At 27.6% G+C, this 15,000-nt stretch overlaps 1 protein-coding gene across 3 annotated transcripts in view; it reads left to right on the top strand.

Annotated features, from left to right (window-relative positions):
• Nucleotides 1-12,202, top strand: part of LOC119612737 (annexin B9) — a 19,609-nt gene extending 7,407 nt beyond the window's left edge. For 2 of the 3 annotated variants that reach the window (XM_037968591.1, XM_037968590.1), the window contains exons 2-5: nt 5,927-6,013; nt 8,343-8,825; nt 8,889-9,296; nt 12,043-12,202. In XM_037968591.1, coding sequence (XP_037824519.1) covers nt 5,984-6,013; nt 8,343-8,825; nt 8,889-9,296; nt 12,043-12,096 — 975 coding nt within the window. In that variant the 5' untranslated portion in view covers nt 5,927-5,983 and the 3' untranslated portion in view covers nt 12,097-12,202. Of the gene's footprint in view, nt 1-5,926; nt 6,014-8,342; nt 8,826-8,888; nt 9,297-12,042 lie in introns of those variants that run through there. The other variant, XR_005232168.1, reaches the window with a different exon arrangement.
• Nucleotides 12,203-15,000: the final 2,798 nt, after the last annotated feature.

The following is a 15,000-nucleotide window of genomic DNA, read 5'->3' as shown; positions in this document are numbered from 1 at the left end:
GCGACACTTTTTATAAATAAAAGTTTAATTAAATAGAAAATTTAAGAAAAAATTCTTAACAATTTTTAAAAATCTTTTAGTTAAAAGATTTAAATTTTCTTTTTTTCTTAAACAATTTTATGGAAATTTCTTTTATTCAATTTTATTTAGATGACATCATCATTTTTCATGTACTCCCAGTACATAAATTCAAAATACACTCAGCCTAACAGCAGCCAAAAACAAAAAAACATTCGTGGCTTGTTTTTTACCCACACACAAACAAAGTCTCACTAAATTTGTATACCTATTCCACCAACTTGTTTTTATCTAAATTCCCATAAAAATTATAAAAAAAAAAAATTATAAAAAAAAATTCTTTAGAAATTCAAATACTTTAACGTTTAGTGTTTTTGCTTTAGAAAGTTTTATTTTATTATTGAAATCTTAGCTTTAAAAAAGCTTTTTTAATGTTTGTTGTAGTGTACTTGCTAGTGACCTAATTCAAGAAAAATTACCGACTGCATTCTTTAAACTACAACGCCCATCAAGTGCAAACTTTTGTAGAGTTAAAAAAATTATTTAAATTTTGAGAATCTCTAAAGAGTATTTTTATTAGTTTTGTAAATATTTTTATATTTTTCTATTCGAATTCTCGATTTGAATTCTTTATTTACAGAAGAGTGGTAGAGATTCGAAATGAATCATATTTTTTCTTTTCTATTCTAAGGGAATTTTATTGATTTTTACAAATAAAATCAATTTTAAATTTTTGGATTTATTTATTTCAATTATGAATTTGAATCTTTTTATGTTTAAATTCAAAATTTTCAAATTTCAATTTGTTAATACGAATTTTAAAAATTTAATTTCTTTATTATAGTTCAGTATAGAACTGAACTATGGTTGACTTTTAATCCAGTTCAGTTCTGGATCATTTCTTGTTCAGTTCTAGTTCAGTTGTAGTTCAGTTCTAGTTCAGTTCTAGTTCAGTTCTAGTTCAGTTCTAGTTCAGTTCTAGTTCTAGTTCAGTTCTAGTTCAGTTCTAGTTCAGTTCTAGTTCAGTTCTAGTTCAGTTCTAGTTCAGTTCTAGTTCAGTTCTAGTTCAGTGCTAGTTCAGTTCTAGTTTCAGTTTCTAGTTCAGTTCTAGTTCAGTTCTAGTTCAGTTCTAGTTCAGTTCTAGTTCAGTTCTAGTTCAGTTCTAGTTCAGTTCTAGTTCAGTTCTAGTTCAGTTCTAGTTCAGTTCTAGTTCAGTTCTAGTTCAGTTCTAGTTCAGTTCTAGTTCAGTTCTAGTTTCAGTTCTAGTTCAGTTCTAGTTCAGTTCTAGTTCAGTTCTAGTTCAGTTCTAGTTCAGTTCTAGTTCAGTTCTAGTTCAGTTCTAGTTCAGTTCTAGTTCAGTTCTAGTTCAGTTCTAGTTCAGTTCTAGTTCAGTTCTAGTTCAGTTCTAGTTCAGTTCTAGTTCAGTTCTAGTTCAGTTCTAGTTCAGTTCTAGTTCAGTTTCTAGTTCAGTTCTAGTTCAGTTCTAGTTCAGTTCTAGTTCAGTTCTAGTTCAGTTCTAGTTTCAGTTCTAGTTCAGTTTCTAGTTCAGTTCTAGTTCAGTTTAGTTCAGTTCTAGTTCTAGTTTTGTTCAGTTCGTTCTAGTTTTTTCTAGTTCTTCTAGTTCAGTTCTAGTTCAGTTCTAGTTCAGTTCTAGTTCAGTTCTAGTTCAGTTCTAGTTCAGTTCTAGTTCAGTTCTAGTTCAGTTCTAGTTCAGTTCTAGTTCAGTTCTAGTTCAGTTCTAGTTCAGTTCTAGTTCAGTTCTAGTTCAGTTCTAGTTCAGTTCTAGTTCAGTCTGGTTCAGTTCTAGTTCAGTTCTAGTTCAGTTCTAGTTCAGTTCTAGTTCAGTTCTAGTTCAGTTCTAGTTCAGTTCTAGTTCAGTTATAGTTCAGTTCTAGTTCAGTTCTAGTTCAGTTCTAGTTCAGTTCTAGTTCAGTTCTAGTTCAGTTCTAGTTCAGTTCTAGCTCAATGCTAGTTCACGTATTCAAATATTATATTTGAACTTTTATTAAAGAAATGCACGTTGTAAAGTGGAAAATACTCTTATTGAAACAAATAAAATGTTTATACTTTGATCTAAATAATTAGATTGTTTTGAAACAATTAAATTGTTTATACTTTGATCTAAATAATTAGATTTTATACATATTTACATGAGGAGAAAATTACATAAAATAACTCTGAATAGAATTGTTTATTAATTTGTTTAACTGCAATTAGTAAATGTTTATAATTTAAAATACAGAAATATTTCTTTGTATCTATCTGTTAATCATTTTCGTTTGTTTTTTTTTTTCGAATGTTAAATAAACAAAACATATGAATAAATGATGACTCATACAGGTTTTAGTATGAATTTCATGTTAGGCATTAATTTTGGTTTAAAAAAAAAGATATTTAACTTGTCTGTTTTGTATGTTTATTTTGTCTTAGATAAAATTTTTACTTATTTTTAATATAAATAATAATCACGAGTTTTATGTGAATACATACTTTAGAATATACTGGAAATTTTGGGGTGAAGAAAAAACACCAACTAATTTATGTCATAAATAATTAACATAACAGGCAGTGATTTTACGTTACAGTCTATTGAAAATTTACAAATTTTAGCAGATTGTTTTGAATTATTAAGAAAACTATTAAATAATGAAAAATTGCAAAAATATTTATTGTACATCCTTATAATATATGTTTGTATATCTGTAGCTATTCCATTTTTTACTTTGTTTTCAAATTACCTTATCACTTCGTGTTCAATTTTTTTGTTTGTTTGTTTATTTTTTTTAATTAAACATGAATTTATTTTCTACAATTTTTTTATTTATCTAATGAAATGAGTGTGTAATTTTCTCCCTACAAATGATATTTGACTGATTATACAAAACAATTATTTTTAAAATATTGTGTGGTTTTTTTTTATTTTATGTGAATTTTATTTATTTCGAGTGAAACTGGTTTGTAGTTATTTTAGTATAAAAATATCTATATATTTTTATTTCAAAAACACGCAATTTTATAAAGAACAATTTATGATATTCATGGAGTTGTGGCTTTTATAAATGGTAAAGAAAACCCAAATTTAAAGAAGTAATCTTATGATGATAAAAATTTTAAAAATTAAATGTATTCATAACGAACTAATCTTATACAAACTGTTTAAATTCAGCTCCAGTTCAGCTCTAGTTCAGTTCTAGTTCAGTTCTAGTTCAGTTCTAGTTCAGTTCTAGTTCAGTTCTAGTTCAGTTCTAGTTCAGTTCTAGTTCAGTCCTAGTTCAGTTCTAGTTCAGTTCTAGTTCAGTTCTAGTTCAGTTCTAGTTCAGTTCTAGTTCAGTTCTAGTTCAGTTCTAGTTCAGTTCTAGTTCAGTTCTAGTTCAGTTCTAGTTCAGTTCTAGTTCAGTTCTAGTTCAGTTCTAGTTCAGTTCTAGTTCAGTTCTAGTTCAGTTCTAGTTCAGTTCGAGTTCTAGTTCAGTTCTAGTTCAGTTCTAGTTCAGTTCTAGTTCAGTTCTAGTTCAGTTCTAGTTCAGTTCTAGTTCAGTTCTAGTTCAGTTCTAGTTCAGTTCTAGTTCAGTTCTAGTTCAGTTCTAGTTCAGTTCTAGTTCAGTTCTAGTTCAGTTCTAGTTCAGTTCTAGTTCAGTTCTAGTTCAGTTCTAGTTCAGTTCTAGTTCTGTTCTAGTTCAGTTCTAGTTCAGTTCTAGTTCAGTTCTAGTTCAGTTCTAGTTCAGTTCTAGTTCAGTTTCTGTTCAGTTCAGTTCTAGTTCAGTTCTAGTTCAGTTCTAGTTCAGTTCTAGTTCAGTTCTAGTTCAGTTCTAGTTCAGTTCTAGTTCAGTTCTAGTTCAGTTCTAGTTCAGTTCTAGTTCAGTTCTAGTTCAGTTCTAGTTCAGTTCTAGTTCAGTTCTAGTTCAGTTCTAGTTCAGTTCTAGTTCAGTTCTAGTTCAGTTCTAGTTCAGTTCTATTTCAGTTCTAGATCCGTTCTAGTTCCGTTCTAGTTCAGTTCTAGTTCAGTTCTAGTTCAATTATAGTTCAGTTCTGGTTTAGTTCTAAATCTCTTCTGGTTCTCTTCTACTTCAGTTAAAATTTACTTCTGGCTCTCTTCTAGTTCTGTTCTAGTTATTTTCTAGTTCAATTCTAGTTCTGTTCTAGTTCTGTTCCAGTTCTGTTTAGCCTGTCACATGTAAGGTTTTAATTGTGCCATCAAACAACTGAAATATATATTTCGAAAGCTAAACGATACTCGTCTGTCTTCTTTTAATATTCATTTAATTTTGCATTTCTCTGCTCTCTATATTTTAATTTAGAAAGTACATACAAAACGTATATGCACGAATGAATGTATATACCAAAAGATACACAAGTTCAAGGTGCTTGGTGCTCTATATATGTTATACTCTCGTTTGGTACCTAAACTCATTTCTATATAGATAAAATATCGAGTATTAACAATATGTTCAAATTAAACTCAAGTGAATGTGTTGAATATAAAAGTGAAAGTTTTGTTTATACATATATACAGACATGCGGATGTACATATATAAGTAAAAGTGCAGACATATAATGCAGACATATGAGTACTTTAAACCACCAACAGTTTTTGGTAATATCATCATCTAAATATTTACATACAGGGGCCAATAGACAGACAGACTGTTGCTAGAGAGCTGATAGTATGTATAAATGTGGGGAGAAAATTGTGCGTGCTAGTAAAAATCTCTAGAAAATACATAAAATTTTGAAAGGGCATTTTATTACTACTTTTTACTACCGACTAGTGGGAGTGATTGTGGTAGAAATCATTTTGTCTATATGTACATATATTTTATATATAAATTTGAAAGGTACTTTTTGTTTTAACTAAGAGATTGTGTAGTTTTGTTTGTTTTTATTTTTATATATAAAACTATATAGAAGAGTAGAAAACATCATATTTTCTTACATGATGACATCATGCAAATATATTTTGTTTGTTTAGCTGAAGCCAACACTGACAAACAAATTTGATTAGCATTTGTTTTAGAAAAATATATGGCGTATAAGAGAAATCTATAAATCAATACCAAAGATTATAGAAATTCAAAAGAAATGGCAGAATAGCACAACTAAGGGGAGCACAACTTTCAGCAGCTTCTTGGTTTCAGAATTGATACCCTAAATGGATTAAAATCTCTTATATCATCTTTACTTAATGGTATCAGCACAATTTTATGTTATTGTAAAAGCGTTTAATTGTAATAAGGAATACAACAGGGATTATTGGGGTATTATGACCACTGGGCAACAGAAGACAGTAATAGGTTTAACCTAAATTCTATGTAAAGTTATGGTAAACAACTTTCTTCTTCTCCTCCTACTCTAAATGACCTATCAAATATAAAAAAACAAACATTCATGTCTACAATCAAAGATCTTAATGGCTTTTTGGCCCCCTACCAACTTAATAAACATAATATGTTTATAACCATATAGGCGCCTTAAAATCTAAAACAAAACTTAGTAGTTGGCAATATTGATGACAGTATTAGTTGTTTTTTGTTTTAATAGAAACAGAAACATGAACAAACCTTAAAAATTAACGTAAAAAATTTATTTTACTTAAAGCAATGTTTGAATTGAATGAGGGTTAAATTTCAAGGCTTTTTTTCTTGAATTTTTTTCTCCTAATAAAAAAAAAAAAAAACTATGATGTAATTTAATAATACATAAAAGAACACTTCAAGAGAGGAAGATTTTTTTTTATGTAATTGTACTCTGTATGTGGGCACTTTGTTTAAAAATTGTTTCTCACATTTTTTTTCTTCTTACATATAAGATTTTATTATTTAAGTATTTGGTAATTGCTAAAATATATTTAAGTATCTTCAATTTACTTGTTATGCTTTAATAAATCTCATATTTTTTTCTTATATCTTTACAGTTAATTTTTTTAATTTAAACCAAAAAACCAACTCCCTCCAAAAAAAAACCAAACAAAATGAGCTCAGCTGAATACTATCCATTCAAGGTAACTATAAAAAATTAAATTTAATTAGATTTATTAATAAGATATCAAATGTAAGAAGCCTAGTTAAACTAGAAGTTAAAGTAACTCAGTTCTAGTACAGTTCTAGTTCAGTTCTAATTCAGTTCTAGTTCAGTTCTAGTTCAGTTCTAGTTCAGTTCTAGTTCAGTTCTAGTTCAGTTCTAGTTCAGTTCTAGTTCAGTTCTAGTTCAGTTCTAGTTCAGTTCTAGTTCAGTTCTAGTTCAGTTCTAGTTCAGTTCTAGTTCAGTTCTAGTTCAGTTCTAGTTCAGTTCTAGTTCAGTTCTAGTTCAGTTCTTCTAGTTCAGCTTTCTCAGTTCAGTTCAGTTCTAGTTCAGTTCTAGTTCAGTTCTAGTTCAGTTCTAGTTCAGTTCTAGTTCAGTTCTAGTTCAGTTCTAGTTCAGTTCTAGTTCAGTTCTAGTTCAGTTCTAGTTCAGTTCTAGTTCAGTTCTAGTTCTAGTTCAGTTCTAGTTCAGTTCTAGTTCAGTCTAGTTCAGTTCTAGTTCAGTTCTAGTTCAGTTCTAGTTCAGTTCTAGTTTCAGTTCTAGTTCAGTTCTAGTTCAGTTCTAGTTCAGTTCTAGTTCAGTTCTAGTTCAGTTCTAGTTCAGTTCTAGTTCAGTTCTAGTTCAGTTCTAGTTCAGTTCTAGTTCAGTTCTAGTTCAGTTCTAGTTCAGTTCTAGTTCAGTTCTAGTTCAGTTCTAGTTCAGTTCTAGTTCAGTTCTAGTTCAGTTCTAGTTCAGTTCTAGTTCAGTTCTAGTTCAGTTCTAGTTCAGTTCTAGTTCAGTTCTAGTTCAGTTCTAGTTCAGTTCTAGTTCAGTTCTAGTTCAGTTCTAGTTCAGTTCTAGTTCAGTTCTAGTTCAGTTCTAGTTCAGTAGTTCTAAGTTCAGTTCTAGTTCAAGTTCATTCAAGTTCAGTTCTAGTTCAAGTTCAGTTCTAGTTCAAGTTCAGTTCTAGTTCAAGTTCAGTTCTAGTTCAGTTCTAGTTCAGTTCTAGTTCAGTTCAGTTCTAGTTCAGTTCTAGTTCAGTTCTAGTTCAGTTCTAGTTCAGTTCTAGTTCAGTTCTAGTTCAGTTCTAGTTCAGTTCTAGTTCAGTTCTAGTTCAGTTCTAGTTCAGTTCTAGTTCAGTTCTAGTTCAGTTCTAGTTCAGTTCTAGTTCAGTTCTAGTTCAGTTCTAGTTCAGTTCTAGTTCAGTTCTAGTTCAGTTCTAGTTCAGTTCTAGTTCAGTTCTAGTTCAGTTCTAGTTCAGTTCTAGTTCAGTTCTAGTTCAGTTCTAGTTCAGTTCTAGTTCAGTTCTAGTTCAGTTCTAGTTCAGTTCTAGTTCAGTTCTAGTTCAGTTCTAGTTCAGTTCTAGTTCAGTTCTAGTTCAGTTTCTAGTTCAGTTCTAGTTCAGTTCTAGTTCAGTTCTAGTTCAGTTCTAGTTCAGTTCTAGTTCAGTTCTAGTTCAGTTCTAGTTCAGTTCTAGTTCAGTTCTAGTTCAGTTCTAGTTCAGTTCTAGTTCAGTTCTAGTTCAGTTCAGTTCTAGTTCAGTTCTAGTTCAGTTCTAGTTCAGTTCTAGTTCAGTTCTAGTTCAGTTCTAGTTCAGTTCTATTTCAGTTCTAGTTTTAGTTTTTGTTCAGTTCTAGATTAGTTTTGTTCAGTTCAAGTTTCGATTAACCTTTTCAAAAAGTTCAAACTTTTTCCATAAATTTTAAGATATAAATATAATTGAAGTGGCCCTTATTAAAATAAAATTAAAACGATTACAATCTACGCATTAATAATTAATTTGAAAATTCCAATAATTTTCAAGTATGTACAACAGCAGGTTTTGTCTTTATGAGATTTTAATTACCTTCCAGAGGCAGTAAATTTTTGTACAAAATTTTATCACTAAAACCATCTTATCTTTGTGGCAGAGACACATATTAATTTTTCTACATACATATTAATTGAAATAAACAAATATGAAAGTAGATAATATTATATGAATAATAAACAAAAGGTTTACTTTATTAATAAACGATATTTTTAAACAAATTGTTCATTTAGAGAAGAAAAAAAAAAAAGAGAGAGCGAAAAATATTTTACTAATGTAGAAAATGATTCATGTTTGTCATGTAGATGTGCGGTTGGAATTTTTAAAATTTTATTAGTGTTTCCTAGTATTAATTTTAAAGTGGTGTTAAAGAGTATTAAATCATTAATATTTCAAGTACATAATTGTAATTATTATTGAGGGTTTGGTTAAGTGAATCATAAAAGTAATTAATAAGATTTTAAAAATAGTTTTTCTAGTGGAATGTTTAGAAATTATATATAAAATTTTTTCACTCTAGTGCACTCCCACTGTCTACCCTGCTGATCCCTTTGATCCCGTCGAAGATGCCAGCATTTTGCGCAAAGCCATGAAGGGCTTTGGCACCGATGAAAAGGCCATTATTGAAATTTTGGCCCGTCGCGGCATTGTTCAACGCTTGGAAATCGCCGAAGCCTTCAAAACCTCTTTCGGCAAAGATTTAATCTCCGATTTGAAATCCGAATTGGGTGGTAAATTCGAAGATGTTATCATTGCCCTCATGACTCCCCTGCCACAATTCTATGCCCAAGAATTACACGATGCTGTAGCCGGTTTGGGTACCGATGAAGAAGCCATCATTGAAATTCTCTGCACTTTATCGAACTTTGGTATTAAGACCATTGCCCAGTTCTATGAACAAAGCTTTGGCAAATCCCTAGAATCAGACTTGAAGGGTGATACCTCAGGACATTTCAAGCGTTTGTGTGTATCTTTGGTGCAAGGCAACCGTGATGAAAATCAAGTAAGTTATACTACGAAGTCAATAAGTTAAAACAAGTTTTTATAATATTGTTCCATTTGAAAGGGTGTCGATGAAGCTGCTGCTGTGGCCGATGCCCAAGCCTTATACGATGCCGGTGAAGGTCAATGGGGCACCGAAGAATCAGTATTCAATTCCATTTTAGTTACCCGCTCCTACCAACAATTACGCCAAATCTTTTTGGAATACGAAAACTTGGCTGGCCATGATATCGAAAAAGCCATCAAACGTGAATTCAGCGGCGCAGTTGAGAAGGGCTTCTTAGCCATTGTCAAGTGCTGCAAGTCAAAAGTTGACTATTTTGCCGAACGTTTGTATGATTCTATGCACGGTTTGGGCACTAAGGATAAGACTTTAATTCGTATCATTGTCAGCCGTTCGGAAATTGATTTGGGCGATATTAAAGAAGCATTCCAAAATAAATATGGCAAGAGTTTGGAATCCTGGATTAAGGTGAGTTTAATTTTTTTTTTAAATTTCTTTTTTTTTTCACGTATTGTGGTGTTTGGTTTACTTTATTCATTACACTTTAAAATTTACTAATTTTGTTCTCAGTCTGTCTGTCTTTTTGTTTTTGGTCTGTTTTATGTTTTTCTTTCTTTAATTTCTGTTACAAATCAATTGCATGTCTTTTTTAAAATAATTTTTTAACAAATTTTAACTGTAGTTGGGCTTTTTATTGAGGATGAATGAATTTTTCGAACATTCAGTAATCAGATGAAACTTACTCTATAACTTGTACAAATGCTATATATTTTGATTAATTTTAAAAATCAGTCAAATATTCACTTTTTTGAAATTTCGAAATTAAGTTCGAATTTTTCGAACATAGAAAAATTATATGAAATTTATACTAAAACTTGTAAAAATACTTGAAAAAACGATTTTATTTGAAAATTTAGCTAATATCAACTTTTTGGAAATTTCGAAATTAAGTTCGAATTTTTCGAACATTCAAAAAACTTAATAAATCAGTTTAAAACTTCGAATTCATATAAAAATAATAACAATTTTATGATTTTACATTAAAAATTTTAGAAATTTGTGAATTTTGAAATTTCGAAATTAAGTTCGAATTTTTCGAAAATTCAAATATCATATGAAATTTACTCTAAAACTTGTAGAAATGCTAAAAATTTCAAGTTATTCTAAAAATTAGCTAAAAATTCACTTTTTCGAAATTTCGAAATTAAGTTCGAATTTTTCGAACATACAAAAAACCGTACATCTGTTTAAAACTTCTAATTTGTGTAAAACTAATAAACTTTTCATTATTTTATGTTAAAAATTATAAAAATTTGTTAATTTTGAAATTTCGAAATTAACTTCGAATCTTTCGAACATTACAAAAACATCATAAATCAGTTTAAAACTTCGAATTTATATGAAAGTAATAATAATTTGATGATTTTACGAACAAATTTCTGTAAATTTTGCATATTTTGCAATTTCGAAATTAAGTTCGAATTTTTCGAACATAGAAAAATGACCTTAAATAGGCTAAAATCTTCTAATTTATTTAAAAATATAAATAAGTTAATAATTTCATGTTCGAAATAATGAAAATTTGCCATTTTTTTTTTTTCAATTTCGAAATTAAGTTCGAATTTTTCGAACATAGAAAAATGGAACTAAAACCGCTTAAAATTTCAAATAAAAATTAAGTGTTTTTACTAATAAAATTGGGTAAATTTAACATTTTTGAAATTAAGTTCGAATTTTTCGAACATAGAAAAATGTTTTAAAAAGTGGGAAAATAACTAATTCATATAAAAATAATAATAATTTAATGATTTTAGAACTAAAATTATGTAAATTTTGCATATTTTACAATTTCGAAATTTTCGAACTTCTAAAATTTATACCAAAAATGTTAAAAATTCTAAATAAATTTAAAAATTATTAAAAATACATAATTTTAAGTAGGAATTTATAAGAAATAGGTAAAATTTGCCATTTTTGCAATTTCAAAATTTAATTCGAATTTTTCGAACATAAAAAAATAGTTTTAAAAAAGATAAAAATTAAAATTTTTCATATAAAATTAATAAGAATTACATGCTTTTAAGTTCGAAATTCATTTTAAATCAAAATTTTGAATTTCGAAATTAAGTTCGAAATTTTTGATTTTAATTTCAAAATAATTTTACATTTTTTTAGCCATTTTATGCATTTATTTACATTTAACCTTAACTAATGGAACATTTTTTACTTTTTGCGGCCATTTTTCCAAGTTCGAAAATTTTCGAACTTAATTTCGAAATTAAAAAAATCGATTTTTAAATACTTTTTTGGGTTTGTTAGCACTTTTTACATGAAATAAGATAAAATTTTATGCATTTCATGCAATTTTTTCAAGTTTGAAAATATTCGAACTTAACTTCGAAAATGAAAAAATTTACTTTTTATGTAAGTTTTTGCTTTTTTAAACATTTAACTTTGACTAAGTATAAATTGTTTACTTTTTGCGGCCATCTTTCCAAGTTCGAAAATTTTCGAACTTAATTTCGAAATTTAAAAAAACGACTTTTGAATACTTTTTTGGGTATTTATCACTTTTGACATGAAATAAGATAAATTTTTATACATTTCATAAAATTTTTTCATGTTCGAAAATTTTCGAACTTAAATTCGAAATTTAAAAAATGTACTTTTTAAGCAATTTTTGGTTTTATAAGCAACTAACCTTGATTAGTTGAACATTTCTTACTTTTTGCGGCCATTTTTCCAAGTTCTAAAATTTTCGAAATTTAAAAAATTTACTTTTTAAGTAGTTTTTTGCTTTTATTCATAGTTAAACTTAATTAGGTGAAATTTTTATGACTAAACAGGAGTCAAAATAGATTTTAAAAGAACAAAACTAGATGTTATCAAAATATTTTCTGAATTATTAGTCTCAGCCCTTTTTTTATTATTTTTTTTTTTTTTTTTTCATTAACAAAATTTTTTTCAATGTTGTTTTAATGTGCTTTTTTGAAATGATTTAAAACTTTTTAAAATGTTTAAGAAACATTTAAATATTTTCTTCCTTCCTAACGGTGCGGTTATTTATTAAAACTTTAAAAGGAGAACAACCTTTTTTTAATTTTGTGCTCTATTTCTTAAAAAAAAAAAAACAAACAAAAATTTAAAAAAAAACTTTGCAAAAATTTCCCTTTAAAATTGAAATTAATTAAAACAAATCCTTCGTTATTTGCAGGGCGATACTTCTGGCGATTACAAGCGTGCCCTATTGGCGATTGTTGGATACTAAAACAAAAACTTAAAAAAAAGATAAAAAATCTCAGAAATTTATAGAAAACTGCACAATTTATTATCATTATTATTATTATGATAAATAACTTAATATATATAAAAAACAAAAACAACTACAACTAATTATTAAGACCTTAATCTGCCTTGAAATTGTAACAACGCAAAGTTCAAAACTGAAACATTTTTGTCTCTCAAATCGAATAACAATTTTTTTATACACAAGTAGTTTTTTTCTAAAATATTAAATAGTTATACATATTTTGGGTAGCAACTAACTGTTAAACTATTAAAAAATGACAATTTTAAGTAAGAATTATTATTAAAATATTTGTACAAAAACAAACAAAAAAAGCCCAATGACATAATAAACTCTTACTTTTCTGTTTTTTTTTATATATAAACTATATACTTACTTCCTATTTGTTGTATTTGTTTTTTATTTAAACATACATACTACATTCATATATACATACATACTTTATATATACATATATAAATACTTGGTATATTATTAAAACTGTTTTGTTTATTTACTACTTAACTTAAACTACCCAAATCCATTACTTTTTTCATCTTGTTATTTTGTATTTTATTTTTAATATTTTTTTTTATTAAAATATGTATAAAAAACATAAAAACTAAAAAAATAATACAAAAATTAATAAAATAAACAATACGTTTATGGTTTTTATTTGGTAACATATTTAATAGAAAATAGTTTTAGTTTTAAAAAATTTAAAGAAAAAGGGACAACAAAAGTTAGAAAACTTATAATTTCTAACCAAAAACTTCATAAATTTCCTAAAATTTCTAAACATAAAGAAATTTTTCAAAAATTTCTCCTGACACTGAAAAATTTTTCATAATTTTTTTCTAAACTTTCTTAAATTCTCCAAATTTTTGGAAAAATTCAAAATACAATTTTTTTTACCAATTTTCACCTTAAATGTACAAAAATACAAAAAATTTACAAAAAAAAAATCGACTTTTGCATTTTCGAAATTAAGTTCGAAAATTTTCGAACATGAAAAAATTACCTGAAATGTATAAAATTGTATCTTATTTCCTGTTTAAAGTGATAAACGCCCAAAAAATTATTAAAAACTCGATTTTTTAAATTTTGAAATTAAGTTCGAAAATTTTCGAACATGGAAAAATTACAGCAAAATCAATAAAAGGTTTAAGCATGAACAAAAGTCAAAAACTGCCTAAAAAGTAATTTTTATAAATTTCGAAATTAAGTTCGAAAATTTTCGAACATGGAAAAATTGCATGAAATGTGTAAAATTTTATGTTATTTCCTATTAAAAGTGATAAATATCCAAAAAAGTATTAAAATGTCAATTTTTACAATTTCGAAATTAAGTTCGAAAATTTTCGAACATGAAAAAATTTCCTGAAATGTATAAAATTTTATCTTATTTCATGTTAAAAGTGATAAATACCCAAAAAAGTATTAAAAAGTCGATTATAATAAGTTCGAAAGTTTTCGAACTTGCAAAAATACCAGCAAAAAGTGTAAAATGTTCACCTAGTTAAGCTTAAATGTGAATAATTGCATAATATGGAAATTTAGTTCGAAAAATTTTCGAACATAGAAAAATTGCAACAAAAAACGTAAACTTTGTTCTAATCAAGGTTAAATATGTATTAAAGTAAAAACAATATTAGAAAGTCAATTTTATAGATATAACTATTGTCATGACAGTAAGCTGATCTATAGTCAAGACTATAGATTGATCTATTGTCAAGACAGATACTGATTTATAGTTATGATTGTAGACTGATGAATAGTAAAGACTATAGATTGATCTATAGTCTAGACTATAAAATGATCAATAGTCAAGGCAATACGCTGATCAATAGTCAAGACTATGGACTGATCTAGAATCTAGACTATATACTGATTTATAGTCTAGACTATAGACTGATCTATAGTCATAATTGTAGACTGAGCAATAGTCAAGACAGTGATCAATAGTAAAAACTTTATACTGATCTATATTCTATACTATAGAGTGATCAATAGTCAAGGCAATAGACTGATATATAGTCAAGACTATAGACTGATCAATAGTTAAGACTATAGACTGATCTTAAATCTAGACTTTAGACTAATTTATAGTCTAGACTCTAGACTAATTTATAGTCTAGACTATAGACTGATCTATGGTCTAAACTGACTGATCTATAGTCTTTACTATAGACTAATCTATAGTCTATCCTATAGACTCTATTGTCAAGACTGAAAACTGAACTATATATATATTGATATATATATAATCAATACTATAGATTGATCTATAGTCATGAATATTGACTGATCAGTAGTTATGATAAAAGACTGTAAAGACTATATAGTCATGACTATAGTCTGGATTATAGGCTGATCTATAGTCTAGACTATAGACAGATCTATAGTCTAGACCATAGACTGTTCTATAGTCTAGACTATAGACTGTTCTATAGTCTAGACTATAGACTATTCTATAGTCTAGACTATAGACTGTTCTATAGACTATATACTGATCTTTAGTCTAAAATGTAGACTGATCTACAGTCTAGACTATGATTGATCGAACGTAAAGACTATATAGTCATGACTATATACTGATCTATAGTCTAGACTAATCTAAAGTTTAGACTATAGACTGATCTATAATCAAGACTATAGTCGGATCTTTAGTCTAAAATGTAGACTGATCTACAGTATAGACTGATCTATAGTCTAGACTATAGACTGATCTGTATCTATAGTCTAGACTATAGACTGATCTGTATCTATTGTCTAGACTATAGACTGATCTGTATCTATAGTCTAGACTATAGACTGATCTGTATCTATAGTCTAGACTATAGACTGATCTATAGGCTAGACTATAGACTATAGTCTAGACTATAG

Source organism: Lucilia sericata, unplaced genomic scaffold, assembly GCF_015586225.1.
Source record: "Lucilia sericata isolate MDLA Ls3-8-SP2 unplaced genomic scaffold, ASM1558622v1 Contig001817F_arrow, whole genome shotgun sequence".
NCBI lineage: Eukaryota > Metazoa > Arthropoda > Insecta > Diptera > Calliphoridae > Lucilia > Lucilia sericata.
The sequence above is the reverse complement of the archived record's forward strand: the minus strand, read 5'-3'. Positions and strand labels throughout refer to the sequence as shown.